The sequence below is a fragment of the Hordeum vulgare genome, chromosome 5H (genome assembly GCF_904849725.1).
Source record: "Hordeum vulgare subsp. vulgare chromosome 5H, MorexV3_pseudomolecules_assembly, whole genome shotgun sequence".
Lineage (NCBI taxonomy): Eukaryota > Viridiplantae > Streptophyta > Magnoliopsida > Poales > Poaceae > Hordeum > Hordeum vulgare.
The window spans coordinates 527256410-527268295 of NC_058522.1; the positions used below are offsets into that span (position 1 = coordinate 527256410).

The 11886-nt window shown below is 45.0% G+C and overlaps 1 protein-coding gene across 1 annotated transcript; it reads right to left on the minus strand.

Annotated features, from left to right (window-relative positions):
* Positions 1-11467, minus strand: LOC123397151. Its single transcript, XM_045091810.1, has 3 exons — positions 11137-11467; positions 686-1221; positions 1-566 (listed from the first exon to the last, which is right to left on the minus strand). The coding sequence occupies exons 1-3, from the start codon at positions 11465-11467 to the stop codon at positions 201-203; spliced, it is 1233 nt and encodes a 410-aa protein (XP_044947745.1). The 3' UTR covers positions 1-200.
* Between the last annotated feature and the right edge of the window lie 419 nt (positions 11468-11886).

Sequence of the window (11886 nt, forward strand, 5' to 3'; positions counted from 1 at the left end):
TTCCAAGAAACGTGTGTCATATTATCAATTTTCTCTTTGAACATTCCTGAATCGGATCAAAATCTCTGTTTCACATCGTCACACTGACACATGTATCAACTCAAAAGCAGAGCATTGGTGATTCCCCTGCCCAAAGCATTGACACACACGACAATTCGTAGGAATCACCCGCGGTAATAGGAGGAGACTTGAGCTGTGTGTCATTGGTAGTGCATCTCGTCGAGGACGACGGCGAGCGCGACGATGAAGGCGTAGTCGATGCCGGCGTTGACGGTGACGCTGTAGGCGTTCTTGCCCAGCAGCGCGCTGACCACGGTGGAGCGGCGGACGATCCTGGCGATGAGGGTGTCGGATTCGCCGAGGGAGACGGAGCAGGCACCGTCGTGGTAGCTGCCGGTGATCCGGAAGTCCGGGGCCTGCTCGGCGTCGTTGCTGGCGAGGAAGACGCTGACCTTGGTGGACCACCGTAGCTGGATCACCGACGGCTTCACCACCATGAAGAGCAGGTCCCGCCGGCTCGTGCTGTCCCCGCGGTACACCTTCCACCGCGTGTTCATCACCAGCGCCTGGAACCACCGGCCACCAACCATCCGCGGCGCGTCAGGGTCAGACAGTTGGAGAAGAAGGAATCAACGAGCTTGGGAACAGAGGGGGGGGCGAAACGGAAAGGGAGAAGAAGACCCACCGATTCTTGGACGGTGAGGACGGGGCAGCGGTGGGCGTCGGCGAGGAGGCAGCGGCGACGGAGGCTGAAGAGGACGCCGTCGACGCGCAGCAGCAGGGCGCCCGTGGCGGCGTCCGTGACGGTGAAGTCGTTGCCGGACATGCTGAGCGTCTTGGCCACCGCCAGCGCCGCCTCGTCCCCCGCGTAGAAGCGCGCAGATAGATCGAGAGAAGACCCCGATGCTTGACCCAGCCTGCCGCCTCCGCGTGCACCTCCCGCCTCGCTGTCGTCGAGGAGGTCGTCGGCGTCGTGGGCCGCGTCCCTGAGGCGGTGGATCCAGGCGGCGAGGGTGGGGTCGGAGGGGCGGCGCCGGGTGTGCTCGACGTCGGCGGCAGTCACCTTGAGGCGGAGGAGCTCGTCGAAGAGGCGTGCGAGGTCGGCGCGCGCGTCCCCCGCTCCTCCCGGGAGGTAGCGCGCGAGGTCATCGACGAAGGACCTGGCCCGGTCGCCCAGGAACTGCAGCAGCGACGACACCAGCCAAAGAAAACATATAGGGTCTTAATCATAAAAGTGAAACGTTTTCCTCAAAGGACTACGGGTTTATTAACAGAAAATAAAAGGGCATTTTTGCAAAAATGCCATGACTGGTCGCTTTATTATTATTTGGGAGAGATATGGAGGCAAGCCAGCTATCATTGGAAAAATAAAAAAATGATGAAAAATTATTATCGCCACTCTGATTTGGTTGTTGAACGTTGCAATGCTATCCTACTTCAACGTCCCTTCATTAGCAGCCCCAAGAAAATCCTGCCCCTAGAAGCTGTCAGTGACAGCTTCTAAAAACTATCTTGTAGTGTAGCAATTCGTACAATTTGGATACCTCTGACAAACTACTTTCTAATGAAATCTTAAAAAAAACTATGTTGATGTAAGAGTAGCACAAAAAATATTAAAAAATTCAAAAAGTTCTGAATTTTTTTTGTGGTAAACTTTGACAAATACTCCCTCTCCTCCGTTCCTAAAATAAGTTTTTTTTAAGATTTCATTAAAAACTACATACGGATGTATATAGACATATTTTAGAGTATAAATTCATTCATTTTGTTTTATATGTAGTCATTTAATGAAATCTCTTAAAAGACTTATATTTCGAAACGGCGGGAGTATTTTGTATGCTTGTAAAATTTTAACACGAAATGACATTACTGGAAGTCTTGGTAAAAAAAAAGTATGTTCCAAGACCGCTAGTTTTGAATACATTTTGGAGTGTGTTTTTTGTTTTCTTTTCTGCCATGCCTATGACGAATATCATTTTGTGCTGAAATTTTAAAAGCATACAGTTGTTAAAGTTTATCACAAAGAAAAGTCAGAATTATTTAGTTTCTTTTACTATTTTTTAATTAAACTGTTCATGACGGATCATATGTAAACCTGAGAATGGTTTCATACTTGAACCATATCTGAACCATACCCATACATTTATCTCTCAAAACCATACTTAAACCATACCCATTTGATGTCATTTTCAGCCCAACCAAAACTAAACCCATTATTTTTTCCACCCAAACCAACTTAAACCCAATACATAACCGTGGGTTTAGAACCAATACATAACTATGGGTTTTCTTTAATATACATATAATTGCACAAATTGACAAGTTAAGAAGCAAATGAGATAGAAAAGGCATAAGTGCATCTACAACAGTTTGAGAACAAAGTTAGCCTTGAGATACAGTCAACACACAACAAAAGGCAAAAAAAAAATGCCGACGTATAAATAGCTCACTAACAAGTGTATTAAAACAAAATTACTTAGCTAAAGGACAAGCAAACACTTCCGATTTTCATGTGGTATTTCTCCATAATACATAATTACATAGTGCATTACAACATGTATGCGGATCAAAGATATTCGTTCTCGGTTATCGTTGGTTATTGCACATAACCAATGCCTAGAAACCGGGTTGGACCCATAGTTTATAACCGTTTATAACCAAACTGTTTAAGCCCATGACCAACTATACCCAAACTGATTTCTCCACATACCCAAACCAAAACCAAATTAAAAAATGTTCAATCCAATAAAACCTAAACCAATCAAACCCAAAGTAATAACCGAACCGTTACACCCGGTTTTCTAATAACCATTTCCAGGTTTAACCATATGAGCTCGGGAGTAGAATAGGACTTTTAAAATACATGACAACTTTGAGTGTGGCGGCGAAGGCCCAACGTTCTATAGCTTAGGGTTATATATGAGGGTGGGGGAGGAACATGATCCTTTGATGTACTACTCCCTTCATCCCAAATGAATTGTCTTAGATTTCACGCTGCATGTGGAATTGGGATTTAGTGGGATGAGACAATCCATCCCACTTAAATTGTGTAGTTGGACTCGTAATAGACAGAGAAAGAAATAAACGGGCTAGCCCTACTAGCCCACCGGGATACATGAGCGACTTCTTCGTGGGCGGGGGCATGGACTTTCACTTTTTAAAATCATTCAAAAATATGTTTGCAATTTAAAAAAATGTAAAAACTTATACATATTCACGTTGAATATGCCAAGTTTCATTAAAAAATATGATGATTTGCAAGCAGCATAAAAAAACAAAATTCTGGCCCAACAATACAAAAAGATTGGCCCATTTTCATTTATGTATTTGTTTTTTGTCTACGCCACATATGAAAGCATATTGTTATGAAAATTTTATTGAACGTGTTATATGTGTATTTGTGTGTATACACAATTTTTTTATTTTTTAATAATGCGGAGACGTGTTTCCGATGCACCCGTCCACCAAAGGGCATTTCCCACCGGGATACCACTTACCCACCAGCCCCGTCTCACTCAAGCGTTGACAGTGAGGAACGAGGTGCCGTGGCGTAGCCACCGCCGATGGATCCCACCGATGCCACTCGACGCGCGACACCCACGCATCCTTCCTCTTCCACCTCGAAGTCAGGCCTTCCCGACCTCTCCAACCTCATAGCCTCTGCCCTGTTGGAAATATGCCCTAGAGGCAATAATAAATTGGTTATTATTATATTTTCTTGTTCATGATAATCGTTTATTATCCATGCTAAAATTAATTGTATTGATTAAAAATTCAAATACATGTGTCGATACATAAACAACACACTGTCCCTAGTCTCGTTGATCAAAGATGGTCAAGGTTTTCTGACCATAGACAAGTGTTGTCACTTGATAACGGGATCACATCATTAGAAGAATGACGTGATGGACAAGCAGACCGAAACTATAAACGTAGCATACAATCGTGTCAGTTTATTACTACTGTTTTCTACATGTCAATGTATGTGTTCCTATGACCATGAGATCATGCAACTCCCGGACACCGGAGGAATACCTTGTGTGTATCAAACATCGCAACGTAACTGGGTGACTATAAAGGTGCTCTACAGGTATCTCCTAAGGTGTCTGTTGGGTTGGCATGGATCAAGATTGGGATTTTTCACTCCGTGTTACGGAGAGGTATCTCGGGGCCCACTCGGTAATACAACATCGCAACAAGCCTTGCAAGCAATGTGACTAAGGAGTTAGTCACGGGATCTTGCATTACAGAACGAGTAAAGAGACTTGCCAGTAACGAGATTGAACTAGGTATGGAGATACCGACAATCGAATCTCGCGCAAGTAACATACCAAAGGACAAATGGAACATCATACGGGATTATCTGAATACTTGACATAGAGGTTCAACCGATAGAGATCTTCGTAGAATATGTAGGAACCAATATGGGCATCCAGGTCCCGATATTGGTTATTGACCGGAGAATGTCTCAGTACATAGTTCTCGAACCCGCAGGGTCTGCACACTTGAGGTTCGATGACGTTTCAGTATAGTTGAGTTATAGGTGTTGGTAACCGAAAATTGTTCGGAGTCCCGGATGAGATCCTGGACGTCACGAGGAGCTCCGGAATGGTCCGGAGGTAAAGACTGATATATAGAAAGTCTCGTTTTGGTCACCGGAAAAGTTTCACGCTAATAGGTAGTGTATCGGGAGTGCCGGGAGGGTACCGGGGACCATCGGGAGGGGTGTCGCGCCCCGAGGGGCCTCATGGTCTGTGGGAGGAGACAAACCAGCCCCTACTGGTCTGGCCTGAGCCCCACTAAGGCCCATGAGGTTTGAGAAGGAAAAAAACCCAAAAATGGATGAGGAGGAAAGGGTTTCCAAGTGGAGAGGAGGAATCTTACTCGTGCTAGGATTGGAGTAGGACTCCTCCACCTCCAATTTCGGCCAAACCTTGAGGGTTTGAGGCTGCCTCCTCCCCTCCCTCCCTCCTATATATACTAGAGGAATTAGAGGCAACCCTAACCCTAATTGCCACATGCTGCCTCTACTTCTCTCTAGATCTGTTTCTCCTCTAGTCTAGTTCAGCGATGCTTAGGCGAAGCCCTGCTGGATTAGTCCACCACCACCACCACCACGCCGTCGTGCTGGAGAACTCATCTACCTCTCCACCCATCTTGTTGGATCAAGAAGGCGGAGATCGTCATCGAGCTATACGTGTGCTGAACGTGGAGGTGTCGTCCGTTCGGCACTAGATCAGGATGGATCGTGATGGGATCGCGGGACGGGCTGCGATTTGGATTGCAAAGATGTTCCACTACATAAACCGTGTTATATATGCTTCCGCTTAGCGATCTACAAGGGTATGTAGATTCACTCTCCCTCTTGTAGATGATCATCACCATGGATAGGTATTGCATGTGCGTAGAATTTGCTTTGTTTCCCATGCAACGTTCCCAACAGTGGCATCATGAGCTAGGTTCATGCGTAGATGATATCTCGAGTAAAACACAAAAGAGTTTGTGGGTGTTGATGTTCAATTTTCTGCCCTCTTTAGTCTTTTCTTGATTCGACGATATTGTTGGATTGAAGCGGCCCGGACCAACTTTACTCGTACGCTTACGAGAGACCGGTTTCATCGATTAACATGCAACTTGTTGCATAAAGATGACTGGCAGGTGCCTGTTTCTTCAACTTTAGTTGAATCAGATTTGACCAAGGCGGTCCTTGGAGAAGGTTAAATAGTAACTTGCATATCACCGTTGTGGTTTTGCGTAAGTAAGGTGTGATCATACTAGATACCCATAGCAGCCACGTAAAACATGCAACAACAAATTAAAGGATGTCTAACTTGTTTTTACAGGGTATGCATGTGATGTGATATGGCCAAATACATGATATGATATATTGGATGTATGAGATGATCATGTTGTAATAGTTAAATATCGACTTGCACGTCGATGCTACGGCAGCCGATAGGAGCCATAGGGTTGTCTTTAATTATTTTGCGCTTGGTGATGCTTTGCTTTATCGCTAATAGTAGCTTTAGTAGTAACAGCATAGTTAGCGCGACAACCTCGAGGGCAGCACAATGATGAAGATCATGGTGTGGCGCCGGTGACGATGGAGATCACGTCGGTGCTTTGATGATGGAGATCAAGAAGCACAAGTTCATGGCCATATCATGTCACTTATGATTTACATGTGATGTTAATCCTTTTATGCACCTCATTTTGCTTAGGACGACAGTAGCATTATATGGTGATCCCTCACTAAAATTTCAAGATAAAATTGTGTTCTCCTCGACTGTGCACCATTGCGACAGTTCGTCGTTTCGAGACACCACGTGATGATCGGGTGTGATAGACTCAATTTTCACATACAACAGGTGCAAAACAGTTGTACACGCGGAACACTCGGGTTAAACTTGACGAGACTAGCATGTACATACATGGTCTTAGAACATAAGAGACCAAAAAGTCGAGCATGAATCATATAGTTGATATGATCAACATGGAGATGTTCATTTAAACTAAACTCAACTCACGTGATGATCGGACTTGAGTTAGTGAATTTGGATCATGCGACACTCGAATGACTAGATGGATGTCAATTTGAGTGGGAGTTTACTAGTAATATGATTAATTAAACTCAATTATCATGAACATAGTCAAAAGTGTCTATACAATTTATGTTGTAGCTTGCGCTGTAGCTCTACTGTTTTTGATATGTTCCTAGAGAAAACTTAGTTGAAAGATGATAATAGCAATTACGCGGACTGGGTCCGTAAAGTGAGGATTGTCCTCATTGATGCGCAGAAGGCTTATGTCCTTAATGCACCGCTCGGTGTGCTGAACCCCGAGCATCGTTTGTGCATGTTGCGAACATCTCACATACACGTTTTTTATGACTACGTGATAGTTCGGTGTGTAATGCTTAATGACTTACAATTGAGGCACCGAAGAAATTTTGAACGTCACGGGACATATGAGATGTTCCAAGAGATGAAATTCGGATTTCAGGCTCGTGCCCATGTTGAGAGGTATGAGACCTCCGACAAGATTATTTGCCTGGAAAGTAAGGGAGGAAAGCTCAATCATTGAGCATGTGCTCAGATTGTCTGGATGCAACAATCGCTTGAATCGAGTGGGAGTTAAACTTCGAGGTAAGATAATGATTGACATAGTTCTACAAAGTCATTGTGTAATGCCCAAGATGCGGCTCTACCTTATTTTGGCGCGAGGGCCTTGACAGGGATAGAAACGCATCTCGTTGTTTCGCAAGAATGGATATCGTTACAAGTACATGTACTGAAAGGATGAGCATATGGAATTGGCTTACACTCGCCACAAGCTACATCACAGTCACATAATACATTTCATATAATCATCATGAAGAAGAGCAGGGTCCATCTACGGACGAAAACAAACGATAAAAGAACGATATCCATCCTTGCTATCCCAGACTGCCGACCTGGAACCCATCCTAGATCGATGATGAAGAAGAAGAAGAAACTCCAAATAGCACAATCAGCGCTCATGTCAAAGTAACCCTTTACATGTACCTGCTGTTGGAATTATGCCCTAGAGGCAATAATAAATATAGTTATTATTATAATTCATGTATCAAGATAATCGTTTATTATCCATGCTATAATTGTATTGAATGAAGACTCATTTACATGTGTGGATACATAGACAAAACACTGTCCCTAGCAAGCCTCTAGTTGGCTAGCCAGTTGATCAAAGATAGTCAGTGTCTTCTGATTATGAACAAGGTGTTGTTGCTTTATAACTGGATCACGTCATTAGGAGAATCACGTGATGGACTAGACCCAAACTAATAGTCGTAGCATGTTGCTCGTGTCATTTTGTTGCTACTGTTTTTCTGCGTGTCAAGTATTTGTTCCTATGACCATGAGATCATATAACTCACTAACACCGGAGGAATACTTTGTGTGTATCAAACGTCGCAACGTAACTGGGTGACTATAAAGATGCTCTACAGGTATCTCCGAAGGTGTTCGTTGAGTTAGTATGGATCAAGACTGGGATTTGTCACTCCGTGTGACGGAGAGGTATCTCGAGGCCCACTCGGTAATACAACATCACACACAAGCCTTGCAAGCAATGTGACTTAGTGTAAGTTGCGGGATCTTGTATTACGGAACGAGTAAAGAGACTTGTTGGTAAACGATATTGAAATAGGTATGCGGATACTGACGATCGAATCTCGGGCAAGTAACATACTGAAGGACAAAGGGAATGACATACGGGATTATATGAATCCTTGGCACTGAGGTTCAAACGATAAGATCTTCGTAGAATATGTAGGATCCAATATGGGCATCCAGGTCCCGCTATTGGATATTGACCGAGGAGTCTCTCGGGTCATGTCTACATAGTTCTCGAACCCGCAGGGTCTGCACACTTAAGGTTCGACGTTGTTTTATGCGTATTTGAGTTATATGATTGGTTACCGGATGTTGTTCGGAGTCCCGGATGAGATCACGAACGTCACGAGGGTTTCCGGAATGGTCCGGAAATGAAGATTGATATATAGGATGACCTCATTTGATTACCGGAAGGTTTTCGGAGTTACCGGGAATGACGAATGGGTTCCGGGAGTTCACCGGGGGGGGGGGCATTAGCCCTATCTGTATTATGTATAATTACTCCTCGGGTAGCGCTAACTCCCTATGCATTTCAATTTATCAAAATTATTATGTTGGGCAAATGTAGTACCAATGTTGGGCCTTGCCAGACCAGCTTTAATCTAAAACGAATTATCAAGGGGGTTCCCATAACAACCCCGATCGTGTTAGGAGCGCTCATTTATGGAACATAACACCGGTAGCCGAAACTAAGGGGGCAAAGGTGGAACAAAACACCAGGCTAGAAAGGCCGAGCCTTCCACCTTTTACCAAGTATATAGGTGCATTAAATTAAATAGCATTTAACATGGTGATATAACAAGGAACCCATGTTTTCACATGGAAGCAACTACACCTGCAACTAGCAACGCTATCAACAGGGTTAAGCAAGCCAATCAGTGGTTTGCTAGGTTGAACAGGTTGAAGGTTTCCATGGCATTGTTGAGAGGCTGATATTTAACATGTGGTAGGCAACGAGACATAATCGATAGAAACGGTAATACTAGCATGGCAATGATAGTAATGGTATCTGGGGAAATGTTCCATCTTGCCTGAGATCCCTCTTGGAAGAAGAATGCCTCCGTGAAGCAGACGAACCGATGTAGTGGAACAGGTCCTCACAATCTGACACGCTTGTGGAACTCTATCGAGACGAAGCAAACCGGAAACACAAATCAACACACGGAATTCACTACACGATGCACAACACAAATGATGCATGAGAAGCTATATACATGCAAGTCACGGCATGACAAATCACACAAACAAACACTACACATTAAGTGAAGTTCAATATGCAATGAGTTGCATATTGACGAAACTCCACGTTTATTTATTTAGTTCTATCCCGATTAGATACACAACAATATTAAATGTGGTTAAACATGGCAAGAGGTGAAGCGTAATTAAACTATCTATCTAGGCATTTTAAATGAGGTCGGAAATGACATATAGCACCTCCGAGACGACCTCACATGTTAATTTACAATTCTGTCCAGATCTGAACTAACACATTTAATTAGTTGTTAAACAGCAAAACAAATAGGTTCAAGTGATTCTGCGCGTCGAGACAAGCAATTTACACATAGAGAACATCTCCAACGGAGCTACGGATCAAAAGTTACAAGCACTGCAAGATATGATGGCATGAATGCAATATGTGTGCAACGACGGTCACGAGCACTTCAAAACATACAACCAGCAAGATAAAATGAAACTACACGAGATTCTAAGCAAGTTTCATGTAGGACACGATCAAATCGGAGCTACGGTTCAACTCTACGAGCAAAACAAGAAATCACCACAATCTGCCAAAATCAAACACATAGCATTTTCTACACCCCACAACTACGGGCTACTGAACTCAAATAAACTGAAGCAAGCCATGACACGAGAGAGGGCAAGAAGCACTACTACAAACAACTAACAACAACTAGCATGGCAGCAAGGAACACTAGGAAAAGAAGTCACAAAATGGCTTCCCACACACTATTTCAGACTTTGTGAAAATAGCAGTTTTTGAAGCTGCAGTTTTCGATCTGAAGGCATATTAACAGCAGAAAAACCATATGCTACAGGTCTCCAAATGGCATGAAAATTCACAACATGCTAGAGAAACACAAGGACTACAACTTCCTCCATTGGACCAACCTCAAAAGAGCTACAGTTCAAAAGATACAAGCAAGACAAGACAGCAACAAAATATAACAGATTCCAGATTTAGAAATATTTCAGCACCTCCAAATCAGCACTATTTCTAGCAACTTGAGGGCAATCAAACCACACCTAAACATGCATTTCTATTGCAACTAAAAATACCACGGGCTGGTCTAAACACCCAAGAACAACTCCCTAGTTGACAACTCCGTCAAACGAAGCACGGAATAAATCCTACGAAATAAACAAAAGGGCATCACGGCAAAATATCGCGGGAACTAACTTGCTCTAATGCTAAAACTAATTGCACAGGAAAATCCCATGGATTTTTCTACCCCGGAAACATATAAAATATGCGGGGTTGCACAACAAAAATAATGCCACACATAAATGCGAGATAATTACCTATACACGGAAAAATAAACTAGCGGCAATCCCTACACGCAAAAATACGGGTGACCGCTCTAAAATACATGGAAAATAGGTTCCTAAAACATGGGCATTTATCTAAGGCGTTCGGGAAATCCGGACTTGCGCGAAAATTAAATACGGAACGCAAACCTATTAGGACAGCACGCATATCTAGGCATTCGGCGTGCAAAACTACATCAAACAAATATGCAAGTTGTAAAATGTGAATCTACGCGAAAAACTACACGAGTTACATATTTAAAACGTTCCAATCCGATACACGAAATAAAAGTTACGGACGTTTTACTATCTACCATATTACTGAAATTACTAAATTCGCATAAAAAAACTCAAACAATCTAAATGGGCCGAAACTGAGGCGCAGGACAACACCCAATCGCCTAGGCGCGAAATAGGAGGCGGCAGGGGCTCTCACCTTGGCCTCTTGGGTCGGCTGGAGGAGAGGGCGGAGCTGGGCCGAGGAGCTCCTGGGCCAAGGTGAGGCCTGGCTGGAGGCCGGCGCGGACCAGGGAGGCGGCTCGCTCCTCGGCCACGAGCACACTGGGGTTCCCGTTCTCCTCTGCCCCAACGCAGGGAGGCAGTTCCCCATCCGCCGCCGCTGGCGGGAACTCCGACGACAAGGCGACGACAGGGACCACAGAGGTCGGGAATGGAGGGCTCTCGTCGGTGGGATCCGGATCCGGTGGTCTCGAGGGATAGGGAAGGTCCAGGGCGCCCCGGGGCGGAACTCCAACGAGGCTAGGCATCCATGGCGGTCTACACAGCGGGAGAGACACAAGAGGTTAGCGGGAGAGAAAAGGTAAGGGAGAAGGAGGAGGAGCGGCGCGGTACTCATCTCCAGCGAGGGGCTGCGAGGCTCTCCGGCGGGCGTTGGCGAGGTGGGCAGGCGGCGGCGAAGGCGGCTGGCGGCGCGGGGCACCTCGGGCGCTGAAGGCGGCTCGGGCTGTTGCTGCTCGGCGGCGGTGCCCGGATGGGCTTGGCAGGCCTCGCGTGGGATCGCGGGCCGGGTGGCGCGAGGAGGAGGTGGGAGGAGGCTGCGGGAGGATTAGGGTTTCGGGGGTTGGCACGAATTTCAAGGCAGGGAAGATGGGCTGTCTAAAAATGCACTCGGGAACTATATATAGACAAATGGGGGGGCTAGGTTTAGCGAAATTTCGACCCGGAT